The sequence below is a fragment of the Gigantopelta aegis genome, chromosome 4 (genome assembly GCF_016097555.1).
Source record: "Gigantopelta aegis isolate Gae_Host chromosome 4, Gae_host_genome, whole genome shotgun sequence".
Classification (NCBI taxonomy): domain Eukaryota; kingdom Metazoa; phylum Mollusca; class Gastropoda; order Neomphalida; family Peltospiridae; genus Gigantopelta; species Gigantopelta aegis.
In genome coordinates this window covers 69,883,756-69,901,565 of record NC_054702.1, presented here as the reverse complement: position 1 = coordinate 69,901,565, position 17,810 = coordinate 69,883,756, and the positions used below count along the sequence as shown (strand labels likewise).

The 17,810-nt window shown below is 39.0% G+C and overlaps 1 protein-coding gene across 1 annotated transcript; it reads right to left on the bottom strand.

The window, feature by feature from the left end:
* Positions 1-6,051: 6,051 nt before the first annotated feature.
* Positions 6,052-11,921, bottom strand: LOC121371007 (toll-like receptor 3). Its single transcript, XM_041496611.1, has one exon. It carries the CDS (start codon positions 11,011-11,013, stop codon positions 8,902-8,904), a length of 2,112 nt encoding a protein of 703 aa, XP_041352545.1. The 5' UTR covers positions 11,014-11,921; the 3' UTR covers positions 6,052-8,901.
* Between the last annotated feature and the right edge of the window lie 5,889 nt (positions 11,922-17,810).

The window sequence follows — 17,810 nt, the reverse complement described above, 5'->3', positions numbered from 1 at the left end:
CGGTACATGCTCTTAAATTTGTTTCGCCTGTGGCGTTTTTAATTGTGTTAGAGGGCCGTGTGCAGTTTCATTGCACGTAGCCCAGGTGGGCAACTTGTTACGTAATACTTCGCGCGATCGGGCATTCCAATATGCACTTAGTCCAGCTGTGGAGGCCATGTGGCGAGTAGTTACGTAATACCTCTGCGAGTGCGGTTTTTACAACCGTGATTTGGCGACGATGGCGTCAGTAAGTCTGATGATCAGAGAGAAATATACCGACTCTAGTAGAGGTGAAATATCAGATGATAGGGGGAGGTACCGCCTTGTACCCCCAGGCGTTTTCTGATTTTTGAATAAATAGCTAGGATTTAGAGATATCTAGGAGAACGGAAAAGGAAGCTTCCCGGGAACGTTAGTCCGATTTGGACTTAGGAGGGTAGTTACAAAACGAGGTCATGGCGTAGGGTATTATCAAGAGTTACGCACTTTTATTTTATTTTATTTTTTTCATAAAATAAAATAAAACGGCCAGTCTGGCCATTTTGTTTCTTTAAAATATGATTTTTCTATTATATATACAATAATACATCTATTACCAAACAGCTACATGCCTACAGGCCTGTGGCATTGGAACAATATCTGGAGGGGGTAGCACAGTCTTTGGTGGGACTAATGAGTGTTATCTTTATATAAAGCAGAAGAGAAAAAACGTAACCAAAATAAGAACAGAAAATCTAATGTTTATAAATTTATAATTTTGGTAAAATTAATGCCAGTGACAGGGAAAGAAGGAAGTGTTTGGGAGACAATTGTTAAAGACCTTTAGAGGGGTGATTATTGTCATTGTAATTGTTGAACATCTCCATAATTGGACATTTATAAACTTCTTTTGTCATTTTCAAATTATTTTGATGTCTCATCATATTTAAAAAAAAATTGTAATAAAAACAAGGGTATTGGGTCCTATTCTGGACCTCATTTATTCCAGCATTTTGCGCACATATCTCGAAAGCTCAGATACTGAATGATATAAGTTGTTAGGCTATTAAATATGTAAACATTATGTACCGGTACTTATATTTCATACTTTTGGTGCAAAAATATATGTATAGTTTATATCTTAGTCTGGTGAATCTTTTTGGGAATATATATACTCGTCAAAAGAAGAAACGCAAAACCACATTGTCGTAACATTTGGAGAATTGATTTAATTATTGAATGGTGAGTCCGATAATGACCAAATGTTGCAGGATTGTTCACAATTCACTCTAGTCCATTGTGAGTAAGTGATAGGACACACCACCAAGGTCAAGGTCATCTGGAGTCAGTACCGGGTGTGGCCTCCGCGTGTGTTGACAACTGCCTGGCACCGCCTGCCCATTGAAGCAACCAGAGTACGGATGACGTCCCGGGGGATGGTGGTCCACTCAGCCTGCAAGGCTGCTGCCAGCTCGGGCAGGGTCTGGGGCTGTGGTTGTCGCTGTCGGAGGCGTCGGTCCAACTCGTCCCATAGATGCTCAATTGGGTTCAAATCCGGTGATATCGATGGCCAAGGAAGGACATTAATGTTGTTGTTCTGTAGGAAAGCCGTTGTGAGACGTGCTGTGTGAGGCCTGGCGTTGTCATGTTGGAACACTGCGTTGGCGTTGGCCATAACTGGAACGATGTGTGGCCGGAGGATCTGGTCAATGTAGCCCTGTGCATTCAGGTTGCCCTGCACGTGGACCAGGTCAGTTCTGCCAGTGTGTGAGATGGCTGCCCACACCATGACACTACCCCCGCCGAATCTGTCCACTTCCTGCACGCAGTTTGCCGCATAACGTTCACCATGACGCCTATACACGCGACATCTTCCATCATGACGTCGGAGCAGAAATCGGGACTCGTCACTGAACCACACCTGTCTCCATCGCAGTTGAGGCCATTGTCGATGAATCTGGCACCACTGCAGTCGGAGTCGACGGTGTTGTGGTTTTAAGATGACACCTCGAACTGGACGTCTGGCACGAATTCCTACCTCACGTAGGCGGTTCCGTACGGTCTGGTCGGATATCCTGCGCAAACCTGGTATTGCTGCGGCTGTGGAGGTGGCAGTAGTCAATCGTTCCCGAAGGTGGCGTACCCGGATGTAGCGGTCCTGCCCGGGGGTAGTGACCCGTGGTCGACCGGATCTAGGGAGGTCACGTGTTGATCCATGTTGCTGGTAACGGTCCCACAGTCTGGAGATGGTGCTTGGGGACACATGGAATGCCCTGGCAACGGCCGTTCTGGATTCGCCTGTGTCTAGTCGGCCGATGGCATTGTTTCTCTGCGGTTCACTGAGACGTGGCATGTCCTGAATTGTCAACTGTCGGCCAGATACAGAGGCCAGGCAAGCGAACACCCTGCACTTTTATACTGTCGGTGTTCATGTTGCACGTGCAGACAACGCACGTGCAGTGGTGACATGGTTTGCACGTGGCTGCGTTTTTGCGAATATTCACATTTTGGAACTTTATTGTACAGTAGCTGCGTTTTATCGAATGTAACCGTGGGAATGTGTTTGGTACATGCAATGACCTTATATTCACAAAGCATGAACCGGTAGGAAACATAAAATCGGAGTTATATCCCATTTGTACCCTTTTGCGTTTCTTTTTTTGAAGAGTATATATTGGATCAAAATTCACTTGATTCTTTCAAATTACAGAGAAACATATAATTTATATATTATTCTCTGATGCATACAAAAAGTAAAATTGTCTCTTTTGTGATATACCACTTGTGATGCACTAACTTCAATGGGGATCGACCCTAGACTGACTGCACATCATACAAGTGCTTTACCACTGGACTACAGCCAGCCCTAGACATCAGCAGCATTTTATTATTAGATTACAAGATGGAAACTGAATAATAAGTACATTTTAGCATATACTATATTATCATAAAGAACGAGATTAAAAATAAAATCTTTTGACTTAAATGCAAATATGTTACTGGCGAATATATATTTAGATTGCTGAAAGAAATTGAAGATTGGCAAATTTTTTGGCGAACAAAAATAGCAACCCAGGGTTAGCCCTGAAATACTATACACAATAGATTTTTTTTTTAAATCGGTAATATGCTGAATAAAGAGCAGTATTCTAGATATTTCTATTGCTGTTAGTTTGGGTATATCTTTGAAGGATTTATTCCGAGTAAAGATCTGTGGATGGTGCTACACAGAAAAAAAGAAGAAAAAAAGGATTTTTTTTTTTAAGTGATCCATCATTTTGTAATTATTAATTATGACTTAATTGTGTCTATGGAAATTTACCCAGGCTTTCTGTGATACTGAACATACATAGGCCATAGGCCCTTTTCCAAAAGCAATTAGCAATGAAAATTCTTAATTTGATGTATAAATACTTCTGTAATTATGTCTATTCTAGTTCATTTAACAGTGTTGCATTGCATTAATCAGTGGCCTAAAAAAAAAAAGCACTAATTTTCAGAAACAATTAAAATAGGGCCCTGCCTTGTAAAAATCCTAGCTAGAACACTGCACTGCAGGAAATTATGTGGGGATGGGTGGAAGGTGGTGTTTGGGTGGTCGAGACAGTGGTGAGCGAAGTTTAGTTAGTATGTGGGTTCGAGTCACATAAATATATTTTTAACAAGAAAATTTGCTTCAAGCAGGAAGGGATTTCACCCCCACCCCACCCCTGCACTCATACTTAGTGAGGATTTTTTAAGGTCTTTTTTGTGATCAAACCTTCTAGGTGTACATGTTGCATTTCCCCCAGTTCCAATAAGTGTACCACATTAAATGATAATCATTATTATTAATATGTATATATTATCCTGTTATGTCTGTGGAAAAGTGCAGATAAAGATTTCTTTTAGGCTGCACTTGAGGAAGAGCTCATGTGGCATCAGGAGTGGGATTTAGCTCAGTCGGTTGAGTGCTCGCTTGAGGTGCTTGCGTCGCAGGATCGAATCACCTTGGTGGATCCATTCAACTGATTGTCTTTTTATCTTTTCCAACCAGTGCACCACAACTGGTCAAAGGCTGTGGTATGTGCCTGCCTGTCTGTGGGAAATTGCATATAAAAGATCCCTTGCTGCATTAGGAAAAATGTTGCAGATTTCCTCTGATGACTGTTTGTCAGAATGACCAAATGCTTGACATCCGGGGGGGGGGGGGGGGGGGGGGGGGGGGGGAATATGGTAATAACGTTTTATAAATTTGGTTCTGTTATTATTGAATCTAGGACATTGGAGAATAAAGGATGCCCACTGAAACTTATTTTTCTTTTCCACTGAATATCTCAAATAATTTAGAAGAATTATATAGTCCATTGGTACATTAATTTGATCATTCCCCTAAGATTTTAATGTCGCCATCACCGTGGGGCGAGTATGCGCCTTGTGCCCGAAAATAATATCTCGATCCATATTTGGCTGTTGATCAAATTTCCAGCTGTAATGTTAAAGCTATGCATATCCGGGAAAATTCAAAACAACCTTTATTCTTGGAGGTGTTTGTCAACTTTTGTCGATCATTGTTATATGCGGGTGGTATTTCGGCGAATTGTCGAACCCACAGGAATCGCTCAATTTAATAACGTGTGTCAACATTCAAGAATGAGTTTGACATTCGCTTACTTGTCCATTTCCATCGAGCGCTGTATCACTCGTTGTAGACCGAATATTTCTGTCTCTATAAAGTTTTATTTCATGTTTTTAATTTAAGTTTTAATGATTTGTCTATTTTATCTGTGTAGTCCTTAACCATATGTTTGACGCCATATAACCGTAAATAAAATGTGTTGAGTGCGTCGTTAAATAAAACATTTCTTTCGTTCTACCGGTATGAAACAGAAAACGGGAATCATAGCAAATATTTCCTCATTGTCACCTTAAGATGAATACACCCCAAAACACTCCCCTGTGTTCACGACAGGATCGATATACAAAAGAAATACGGTCGTGTATTAGTCAGAGATTACCGGTATATCGCTTTACACTGTCATTTTACATAAGGCCTTAAAAAAATAATAATTATATATATATATACATGTGTATATATATATATATATATATATATATATATATATATATATATATAGTGTGCGTTTCCGGTTTCCCGTCCCACCCTAATTTTATGTAGCGCCCCTGAAATTTTTTGAAACAAAAAACAATTATATATATATATATATATATATATATATATATATATATATATATATATATATATATATATATATTATTAAAGGGATATTCCTAAATTTTCTGCAATATTTTAAGACGTTATCGACTAACAGAGACTTTTTAACAATTTTAATTACTTTTTTTTTGTGCATAAAATATTAGTGGCTGTATATTAAACGTGTTTCTGATCGTTTTCGTACATATGGAATTATTTCAGACAAAATCCAGTTTGTGCTTCTTACAAATATTAAGACGACGAAAAACACATTGAATATACAGACACTGATATTCTAAACAAGAAAATATATTTGATATGTAAGTATAATCGTAGAAATATTTTATTAATCGGAAACATCTTACAATGCAGGAAACTCAGGAATGTCCCTTTAAATCATTATCCCTGATTTTTTTTGTAATCAGCAAACTAGATTCAGAACACTTTGGTCGATTACGATTTTTCGGTTTGATTCAATTTTTTTTAAAAAAAGAAGAAAAAAGAGAGGAAATGATATGAAAGGAAATGTTTTATTTAACGATGCACTCAACACATTTTATTTACGGTTATATGGCGTCGGACATATGGTTAAGGACCACACGGATATTGAGGGAGGAAACCGGCTGTCGCCACTTCATGGGCTACTCTTTTCGTTTAACAGGATCTTTTATATGTACCATCCAATAGACAGGGTAGCACATACCACGGCCTTTGATGTACCAGTCGTGGTGCACTAGCTGGAGCGAGAAATAGCCCAGTGGGCCCACTGACGGGGATCGATCCCAAACCGATCACGCATCAAGCGAACGCTGTACCAGTCTCGACCCCCCCCCCCCCCCCACACACACACACACACACACTAAAACAAAAAGAGAGGTGCTATCTATCTACCTGCCCTATTTGTTTCAAGGAGAAAACCTGAAACATGTTTTTAAGGCTTAATTATATAAATGGTATTTTCATATACTTAACTTCTGTGACACCCAATAGCCGATGTGCATTTTTGTGCTAGGGTGTCGTTAAACATTAATTGATTGATTGATTGATTGGCTGGCTGATTGATTGATTAATTCATTCATTCATTCATGCCAAGTATTAGATTGTATAGTGGCATAGAACTGTCAATGGAGTACCGGTAATGAAATAATTTAAAAACGTTTTTACAACCAACTGGAACATCTTGGGTGGACACCGGCCGAAGATGTCCCAATTCTAAAAAATATGTACCAAGGCGGCCCAAAATGTCTCAACTGCTAACTAGTGTTTAGAAGTTTGTTTTGTTTAACGACACCACTAAAGCACATTGGTTTATTTAACATTTTGCTATTGGATGTGAAACATTTGGTAATTTTTACATTAGTAGAAAGGGATCTTTCATATGCACCGTCTCACAGAAAAGATGACACGTACCAAGGCATTTGATATACCAGTAACAAAACGTTACAATAATTGGGATATTTTAGGCTTCAAGAACACCTCTTTTGTTATATAAAACTCATCTTAATTGTGTTCCAAGCTATCACTGGTTTACTATGCTACACTTTCCATTAATATACCAGTAAAAGTGTACATTGATCATGCAGCGCAAGACGACACTTACCAAATAATAAACATACCACATTTCATTTGTGACACCGTCTTAAGAATTAGTCACTCTTTCCGGTCATCGACAGACCTCAACACTAATTATAAGTTCTAGTCAAGTTTCTTTACTGCTTAGTAAAGTTTTCCCAGAATTTACTAACCGGAAGTAACATACGGCTACGTGTATATAAACACCACAAGAAAAGTATTTTGTATTCTGTGAAAAAACCTTAGTATTTGAGGTATACGCATAAATATACACAGGGAAGGTAAGATCTTTGGATACATTTATATTACTGGCAATGTATAATACAGTACCATCTTTAAACATTTCTTAGGTGGTTGTTGTTGTGTTTTTTTTGTTTGTTTTTTTTTGTTGTTTTTTTTGGGGGGGGGGGGCATACTAGGCATTTGTAACATTGGTAATGTTTGGACAATAGAGGTTTTAATCGTCAGATGTAAGGATGATATACTGTTACAGAAATGACTGTGACAACCATTATTACCGATTGTAAGTACGGAGTGAAACGAATTTTGAAGTTGGCCTAGGCCCATTTAGTCTCCGAATCCACAATTAGACTAAGAACATTTTTACACGACTATTTTGATTACCGTACTGGATATAATTATATGATTTATATGGCAGTTCAGAAGTCCTTTTATATGCGTCTGTTTTTAACACATCATGTGATTTTTAAAATTAATTCTTTTCATGTTTATAACCATAAATACCCTGTAAACAGTTTTAAGCAGTTTTGTAGGGTATTAAATGCATACAAAACTAAATGTATGGTGATAAACACTTTCTCCCCACAATAAACCATCATCATATATTAACATGTATTGATTGTAGACAAAATATTATTGTTCCAAATCAGCGTTAAAACCTGGGTTGGGTTTTTTTTGTGGTTTTTATTGTTGTTGGTGGGTTGTTTGTTTGTTTTGTTGTTGTGTTTTTTGTTTGTTTTGTTTTGTTTATTTTTATATTTCTTTTTCTTTGTTTGTTTTTGTTTTTTGGTGTGTTCTTTTTTTTGCGGGGGGGGGGGGGGGGAGGGGCAGATAACGTGACCACAAATGACATTATTACTTAGTAGGTCTTTGGTGCACCATTGTGGTTGATATTGTAAATTTTAAAAGACCTTAATTTTAAATGAAAATTTCCTTAATTTTGGAATGTAGAATTTTTAAACACTATTATATCTAAGCAATTTATTTTTAAATAGGCCTATTCGAATTAAAGTAATTATGTTATTATTAATTATGTGTGTGTGTGTGTGTGTGTGTGTGTCTGTGTGTGTGTGGATTTGTGTGTGTAATTTATCTAAAGTCTTTTTTTTAAAAGAACCTTTTATTGCCTGGGGGCAACTTATTCTGAAAAAGGACAATCCTACCAGGATTCTTTCAGGATATTGGTTTAAACAATCGATTGGGGAAAATCCGACCATACTTAGGCAAAATCCAAATTCCACATGGACCTTACTCACCTTATATATGGACTGTAATACAAATACAGGTTCCATTGTACCAAATCAATTCCTACTGCCGATAATGATAACGTTTACTAATAAAACTGACATAAGCAGCTTATCGACACACACAAGCAGTACACCAATAAAAAGCGTGGCACCTCACATTTAATCTACCTGCAAGAAAATAGGTGTGCCGAATACCATTTAAGAGATTTGATGAATGTTTTTATTAACAACCTATATATAAATTTCAGTTTCTTGACTATAATATATATACAGATATGCCTTTAAAGTATACCATTAAACCCACACCCGTTGAGCATTACGTAATTGTTGAACGGCCCCTAATGTTTTGAAAAAAGTCTTGACACCAAGTGAAAAATTCAAGATAATAAATTTAAAAATATCAAGATACCGTTTTGAGAGCATGCCATTAATTTAGTATAACAAATATGTCAACATCTATTTTTGGCGCGTTGTGATGAAACCAATAACGTGACCCGATTCTACCGTTACAAGCGCAGATCTTGGACGTTTGTAAGGGGTGGATGGGGCTTATATAGGACTTTTTCAAGGTTGGGGGAAGGGGATAACACTTAATCTTATAAAAACTGGAAATTAATTACTTTACCAAAAATAAGGGATATCCGGGCTCCTTCCCCCCTCCCACCTTCTCCTAAATCCGCGCCTGCTTTATGCAGACGTCAGAGCCTGTCGCATCCTCTGCCAGAACAAGTCTTTGGCTTGTCGGTCGTCGCCAGGCCACGTGCAGTAGGTGGTTGTTTTCAACATGGCGTACATGGACTTGGTGACGTAGCACGGTTTGATGTCCTCCAGCAGCACGGCGAGCAACAGACCGCGTCTGTGCTCCAGCAGGTAGGTCTGACACAGGCACATCTCGAACTGGCACCAGTGACTCCTCGCGAAATCGTTCGACAGCACCAGCACCACCCTTCTGCTCCGCCTCAAACTGTCCACGATGTTATCCACGATCAGGGCCCCCGGCATGAAGTCGCGCTCGTGAATACAAAGACTGATGCCGGCCCGTTCTTCCAGATTCGGAATGGCTTCCTCCAGAACCCACTTGCGATTTTCAGCGCAGTATATGACGTACGCATCGAAGATGTAGTTAATATTCGTTTCATTCCTGGACGTCTTTTCGTACCGCAGCATGTATATGCAATGTTTTATATTCCAACTCCATTTATAGACCAGAGATGACGTCATCAGAACGATTATAACAAATATTGAAAGCGAAACAATGATTAACGCTGTTTCAAATGAAAGCAGACAGAAATTCAAAGAAATGTGCATGTCGGTCATTAAATACCTTTTTATGGACCCATCGGAATTGGTGCACATATAGTTCGACACGGGTCCAAATGTCCCCGGTGTCCTCCTCATCCACTCAACAAACCAAAGCATCTTACAGTCACAAACAAAGGGATTGCCAGAAAACTCCAATACTTTAACCCGTTCGCGCATACTCAAAGGAAAATCGGTTCTGTCGAGCGAGGAAAAGGAATTAGTACCAATATACAACTTCTTCAGTTTGGGCATCCGACTGAAAAACCTGTCAGGCAGCTTGGATATGTAGTTGGTGTAGAGCTCCAGCACTTCTATCTTGGTGAGGTTCATGACGATCTCGGGTATCTCGAACAGCAGCAGACTGCCCAGTGAAAGCCACTTGAGGTTGTGCAGACGTCGAAGGAGGTCTCGGATATACTCGTGTCTTTTCGGCAGCTTGGTCACCTGGTTGTAGGACAAGTCTAGATCTTCTAGTCTGTCGCATCCCGCGAAGCTGTCCACGTGCAGGGCGTGTTGCAGCTCCATCCGGTTGTCTCGCAGAATAATGGATCTGATGTTGCTGTTGTTGAATGCGTATTCTTTGATCGACACTAGGTCAAAAACCATATTCCGTAAACGAATAGTCTCTAAATGTGGTAAATACGCAAAGGTGTTAGTTGCAATTGTTGTGAAGAAATTTCTACTCAAATCCAAATATTTTAACTTTTTTAGGCAGTAGATTTGTTTCGAATTAATGTAATCGATATTATTATGATCTAATTTTAAAAGTTCCAGATTTGGAAACATTGATTTATGTCTTCGACATATAATGGGAAACCGAGGAATTCGATTGTAATTTAGAAGTAGCTGTCTGAGAACAGATGAATAGGTCAGGGTTGTCACATTGATGTCGTTTCCCGACAGGTCGAGGTAGGAAAGATTAGAAACATTTACAAACTGGCTGTGGTTGTATTTGGTGAGGTAGTTCTTAGACACGGTAATGCTTTGCACTGACGCACCACTTAGCGGGTTAAAAAAAGTGCCGTCCCGATCACTGATATTTAAATGACGCAAATCCAAGTAGTCCAGCGTAAGAGAACGTAGTCCCTTTAAGACTTTTGATATCACCGTTTCTGCTATCACGTTATGACCAATGATTAGTTTTAGGTTCTTGCAGTGACTAAACACTGAAAATGTATCCTCTTCTATGTCGGCTATTGTGGAGTTATTAATGTTCAGCGACGTTAGGTTTAAAGACTGCACAAAAGCAAATGTCTTCCTTGTCATATTCTGAATGTTAAAACTTTTGAGCATCAGATTCGTTACGAATGAAGGAAGTGGCGGGACGCCGAACTGGAGGGTATTGTTCCCGTGACCGTCACACAGGGCGGATAGATCCGTTTCGTTACACCGACACAACCCCCCACAGCTGTCAGTGTCGGAAGGTGAAACTCGCCTAGTTGTCATCACACAGTAGGCAGCAGCGATCCACAACAACACAATCGTGTTAATGTCCATTATACTTATATACTTATGCTTGTAAATAGAATGACTCACGCTGAATATCTGTTCTGAGTTTCACTACGAGACACTTGATAAAACTGTGTCTTATTTGAAAGACAACGTGTTAATAGTGCATCCCGTTTTCCTCAATGCGAACACAACCTTGTTAATGTCCAGTGTACTTATATACTTATGCTTGTACACCGAATCACACACACTGAATATCTGTTCTGGGTTTCTCTACGAGAGACTTGGTAGAATTGTGTTTAATTTGAATGACAACAAGTTAAAAGCTCATCCCGTTTTTCACAATACCAGCACAACCTTATTAATGTCCATTAAACATGTATACCTATGCTTGTACACCGAAATCACACACGCTGAATATCTATTCTAAGTTTCACTACGAGAGACTTGGTGAAAGTTAAAAGCTCATCCTGTTTTTCACAATACCAGCACAACCTTGTTAATGTCCATCATACTGGTATACTTGAACACCGAATTACTCAATCTCTGTTTGAGTTTCACTATGAGATACTAGGTAAGGTGTGTAATTTGAAAGACAACACGTTAATGGTGCACTCTGTTTTCCTCTGTGGCAGCACAGCCTAGTTAACGTCCATATTTGACACCTAAGCACCGAGTCACACCGCCGTGTTATTTCACTCTGGGCTAGATTGCCCGGCCTGTTAGTAAAAACAACAAGTTAAAACTCGTGCTTTCCGTCTTGTTGATACTCACGTGCCCCTCGGTAATCCTATTATCCCATCGTGATTATGCAAACAGTGACCCGCGTGGTTATTTTTAACTACATTACCGCGAACTAGGAAAAACCCTTCTTCCTTCACGTTTTGAAAGAATGAACCACGGGGATTCGAAATGTTTGTTCACGCGGTGTGGGTGGGTAGATAATGATATCTCGAGAATTAATACGCAGTCATCCCAGTCCCAACCAGCGGCCCACGCATGCTTCTCCAAATGCCATAACAGCCAAACGATTAACAGATATTTGTTTATATACTGAACAAAAAAGGTTTCAGTTTGTTTAATGACACCACTAGAGCACACTCAATTATTAGTCATCGGCTATTGGAAAGAAAGAAGTTTGTTTTGTTTAACGACACCACTGGAGCACATTGATTATTAATCATCGGCTACTGGATGTCAAACATTTTGTAATTTTGACATATAGTCTTAGAGAAGAAACCCGCTACATGTTTTTACATTGGTAGTAAGGGGGGGGGGGGGTGGGGTATATGCACCATCCCACAGACAGGATAGCACATACCACGACCTTTGATATACCAGTCGTGGTGCACTCGGTGAATGAGAATGACGGGGATCGATCCCAAATCGACAGCGCATCAAGACGCGATTTACTAGTGGGCATATTTTATTTTATCAATTTGTCACGATGCAACTAGACTGTGAAAATATTCACAAGACATTCACTAAACACAAAAATAAATGGGATTCAGACAGAATACTTTAAAATAACTTTAATTAAAAACGTATTTTTATTTTTGTTGTTGTTGTTGTTGAGTATACTAATGGGAGGCGGGATCTATCTCGGTCGGTAGGACGCTCGTCGTATGGTTATTTGGTCGTTGTATCGAAACCCCTGGGTGAACCCATTTTCTCTCTCTCTCTATCTCTGTCTTTCTGTGTCTGTGTGTGTCTCTCTCTCTCTCTCTCTCTCTCTCTCTCTCTCTCTCTCTCTCTCTCTCTCTCTCTCTCTCTCTCTCTCTCTCTCTCTCTCTCTCTCTCTCTCTCTCTGTCTCTTCTTTTTTTATTTATTGTCCCATCCTGTTCTCCAGTGAGTGGTTTATTAAAGGCCGTGACTGGGTACCGTACAAAAGATCCCTCACTGCTAATGGAAAATGTAGCAGGTTTTTCCTGAAACTATATGTCAGAAGGATCAAATGTTTGACACCCAGTAGCCGATGTACGCGTATATATATAATATTTATATACATAACAAAACAACAATAATAAATGCCTTGTTGCTTTATCGGTAGGATTAACCTAACCTCGTATGTGACAGCAATTGATCCCCCCCACACAAATCTCTCTCTCTCTCTCTCTCTCTCTCTCTCTCTCTCTCTCTCTCTCTCTCTCTCTCTCTCTCTCTCTCTCTCTCTCTCTCTCTCTCTCTCTCTCATAGATTTGAAATAGCCGTAGCTAAAACAAAAATGTGCTGATGTGTGGTTAAGGAAAATATTCGATGCCCGCCAGTCGGCCCATTGGGCTATTTCTCGTTCCAGCCAGTGCACCACGACTGGTATATCAAAGGCCGTTGTATGTGCTATCCTCTCTGTGGGATGGTACATATAAAAGATCCCTTGCTACTAAAAAAAATGTAGCGGGTTTCCTCTCTGAAAAGGTTTGTTTGGTTTAATGACACCACTAGAGCACATTGATTAGTAAATCATAGGCTATTAGATGTCAAACATATGGCAATTCTGACTCGTAGTCATCAGAGGAAACCCACATTTTTCTTAATGCAGGGTTTCCTCTCTAAGTCAATATGTCAAAATTACAAACTTTTCCTTTCGTTTATCGAGCGAGTTTTTTCCGGGAAATATCTACAGAAGCCAACACGTGTGACCATTCTGTGTATGTACTCGGTGTACTCGGTGTAGCGGAAATGTAACCCACTTTAGGAAATAGGTCGTAGTTTGAAAACAAAATCGTAGAAAATATAGAATTACCTTCTGAAACCTTTCTTTGATGCCTACAGGTAGGTTGTCCTCCGTACGAATAAGCCGGTGCTTCCAAGTTACTTGTTATTTTATTGTTAAATCGTGCTATTACAGTCAAATGATTCATAGGTATCTGCCCACATAATCGCACTTTAAAAATAACAAGAAAAAGAAAAAGGGGAAAAACAAAACACAATTATAAAAACAATAATTTTAAAATCCCCCACAAAAAAACAACACAACACAAAACAAAAACAAAGATGAAAATCAAGAATGTTTCTAAACAGCCTAATAGAGCTTTTTTAACAATTAGACTTACATTATATGTTTGTATAAACACGGGTGTGGTTTTTTTGTTTGTTTCTTGTTGTGTTGTGTTGTGTTGTGGTGTGTTATTTGTTGCTAGTTTGTTTTGTTTTATTTTGTTTTGTTTGTTTGTTTGTTTTGCTTTGTGTCACGAGGATTCTATAATGTCTCTCCTACTTGTATATCTATTAGATCTCTCTGTAACAGGCTGTTAAACCCTAGTATGGCTCGTCTCTAGGTATGATCAGAGATACGATCTTATATAAGTATATATTATTATAGCACGTTAGTTCTCTAGAAAACACAACAAAAACACAATACACTTTGGAATCTGTATTAATCTACGCTGACAAATGTACAGCCGTAGTAGTAAATTAATAACAGCAATAATAACAACCCATAACTGATCACTTAATTAGTTAATCTCTAGGTGTCTAGTTACACAATATGCGAATCACTTCACCGTTACACCACACCCACACGTGTGATAATTGAGAAACGCTTACAGGAGAAGTTAATTAATAAAGGAATTACAACACCATTCCTAACTGGTTAATTTTTAATTAACCCTTACTACTCGTTCAGTAACGTGTGATAATTGAGAAACGCTTCTTGGGGAACTTAATTAATAAAGGAATTACAGCTCTATTCCTAACGGGTTAATTTTTAATTAACCCATAACTACTCTTTCAGTAATCTGTAACACAAAATTAATACTGGTACCTATCACAATAAAGACAATAACCTACAGTTTACCTAGGGTCTTCTAGGATGACTGGCTAAGCTTTATATTACCAAATACTCATATAATGTTAGAACAAAAAGTCTACGATTTACTTCGTCAGATGACCGAAGACACTGTCTAAAGAATATTGGTATAATACAGTATTAAAATATTTAAAGTCACATCAATCACATCAAGGTTATACACAGAGCAGAAATGATATTTACCAAAGTCCAAACGGACTAACGTTCCCAGGAAGCTTCCTAATTCGTTCTCCTAGATATCTCTAAATTCTAGCTATTTATTATAAATCAGAATTGGCCTGGGGGAACAAGGCGGTACCTCACGTATCATCTCATATTCTACATCTCCTAGAGTCGGTATATTTCTCTCTGATCGTCAGTCTGGCTGACGCCATCGTCACCAAAATCACGGTTGTAAACCCCGCACTCGCAGAGGTATTACGTAACTACTCGCCACATGGCCTCCGCAGCTGGACTAAGTGCATATTGGAATGTCCGACTGAGGACGGTCGCGCAGAAGTCTTACGTAACAAGTTGCCCATCTGGGCTACGGGCAATAAACTACACACGGCCCTCTAACACAATTAAAATCGCCACAGGCGAAACAAATTTAAGAGCATGTTCCGTGACACTTTGCCTTGTTTTGCTTTTATGTTTATTTATTTATTTATTAGTTTTGTGTGTATGTGTATGTGTATGTGTGTGTGTGTGTGTGCGCGCGCGCGCGCGCGCGTGTGTGTGCGTGTCTGTGTCTGTGTGTGTGTGTTTGTGTGTGTATGTGTGCGTGTGTGTGCGCGTGTCTGTGTGTGTGTGTGTGTGTGTGTGTGTGTCTGTGTGTGTCTCTGTGTGTGTGCGTGTGTGTGGATCATCCTGCTGTTTGTTTACAATAGCTCGAACACGATTTTACCTCCCAATATTTTCGGAGATATTAAAAATATATTACGAGGTAAAATTCATTAGAAGAACCAAAACATCTGTGTATGCAGACACTAATATTCTAAGATTGTCGTTTTAATCATTAAAGAGGAAGTGTGCATTTTGCATTTATTAATTTGTCTTGTGAAATGTAAATATTATATCTTGAAATACATGCCTACATAAAAAATAAAAAAATGCAAATAATTTTAGTTTTTACAATTTATAAATTTATATTTCTGCAAGACCCAATAAGAATGACCGACATCTCAGGTTGAATTTGAATTGTATCTCCATGCTGACAAAGAACTGTCTATTATTTTAATGAATACGACAGGTAGACAAATATGTTATTAAAGTCTCACCCAATATATTATACACAGTAAAATAAATGAGAAACATTCTTAATAAATAATATAATATAATTTGTTTGTTTGTTTTTGTTTAACGACGCCACTAGAGCACATTGATTTAATAATCATCGGCTATTGGATATCAAACATATGGTCATTTTGACACAGTCGTAGAGAGGAAACCCGCTACATTATTCCATTAGTAGCAAGGGATATTTTATATGCACCATCCCACAGACAGGATAGCACATACCACGGCCTTTGATATACCAGTCGTAGTGCACTGGCTGGAACGAGAAATAGCCCAATGGGCCCACCGACGGGGATCGATCCTAGACCAACCGCGCATCAGGCGTGCGCTTTACTACTAGGCTATGCCTCGCTTCTAATAAATAATATAAAGGCCACTCGTCACGACACTTGTAATTTTATGAGAATGCACCTTTAATAAAGCTCTGCAAGCTAGATGGATGTCACAATGTTTACATTCATACATTCATGAATGACTCAAGGGGGAACTGAGAAAATATTTGTAGGGAAGGGACCAAAGGCAGAGACACGTAGGCGGGCTACTTAAAAAGGGATCTTCAGTTAAAGACTGGCATTCGTGAAATCAAAATTGTAAACAAATTGTTCTAGAAAAGGTGGACTTGAATTGGTTTTAGAGGAGACCTTAGTCTCATCGTTTTGGATCCCCTTTGTGTGTGCTTAAAATAGCTTTAATCCATACCTGTGACATTACACTATAGTTCTAACCGTAGATTTTTTTTCAAGAATCTGCAGCTGTGAACAATGCAATTTGAACGTTTTGTGCGTTATGTTAATCAGTTAAAACCGGCACTGACTGAACTTGTACATTGTAAACAGATTCAACGCTTAATATTAGCCCACGTGGCCGCACATCTGCATCATCGAATGAATACGTAATTTAAGTCTTATAACCCTTATACTAGTCAGGATTTATAGGGAGTCAAACTCGCTTCCATTTCGTATCATTATGTCCCGAGTGAAATAAATTTCAGTAGTCACGAGCTTTAGCGATGAAAATTATATCTCGAGGGACATAAACATGATACGAAATGGTAGCGAGTTTAATATCCTATTTATTACCCATATCGATCTTAGTTTACATCACTCAACTCGCTTCGTTGGCGTTCTTGTAAGGTTGTAGTGTGCCAATCGATGACGTCACGAAGTGTTACCCACTTGGCGTTCTAGTGGGACGTATCACTTTGATATGTACCAAGATATTTTTAACCATATGGGTAATAAAACATCTTATTCATACGGAATACAAGGACCATTGTCGAATACTAAACACTATTGACATGATTAATTAATTAATGTACTCTAGTACGGTCATTAAACAAAGTAACAGACTATTAGATTATATGGGGGGGGGGGGGGTACTAAGCTGGTTGCTTAATAGAGATGTCCGATTCACCAGGTTTGACTGTACATGTACTTGGAAGGGGTTTCTTTAAAACAAATTAATTCCAAAATATATGTATATATATATATATGTATGGTTAAGCCATGGGACATAAGGTTGGTAGGTACTGGGTTCGCAGCCAGGTACCGGCTCCCAACCAGAGCGAGTTTTAACGACTCAGTGGGTAGGTGTAAGACCACTACACCCTCTTCTTTCTCACTAACAACTAACCCACTGTCCTGGACAGCCAGCCCAGAAGGCTGAAGTGTGTGCCCAGGACAGCCTGCTTGAACCGTAATTGGATATAAGCGCGAAAATAAGTTGAAATGAAATGGATGAATGTATATATTTGTAGAA

Bases quoted from the DNA above. Each gene is read 5' to 3' on its own strand.
- LOC121371007 (XM_041496611.1), bottom strand. From the start codon at position 11,013: ATGGACATTAACACGATTGTGTTGTTGTGGATCGCTGCTGCCTACTGT.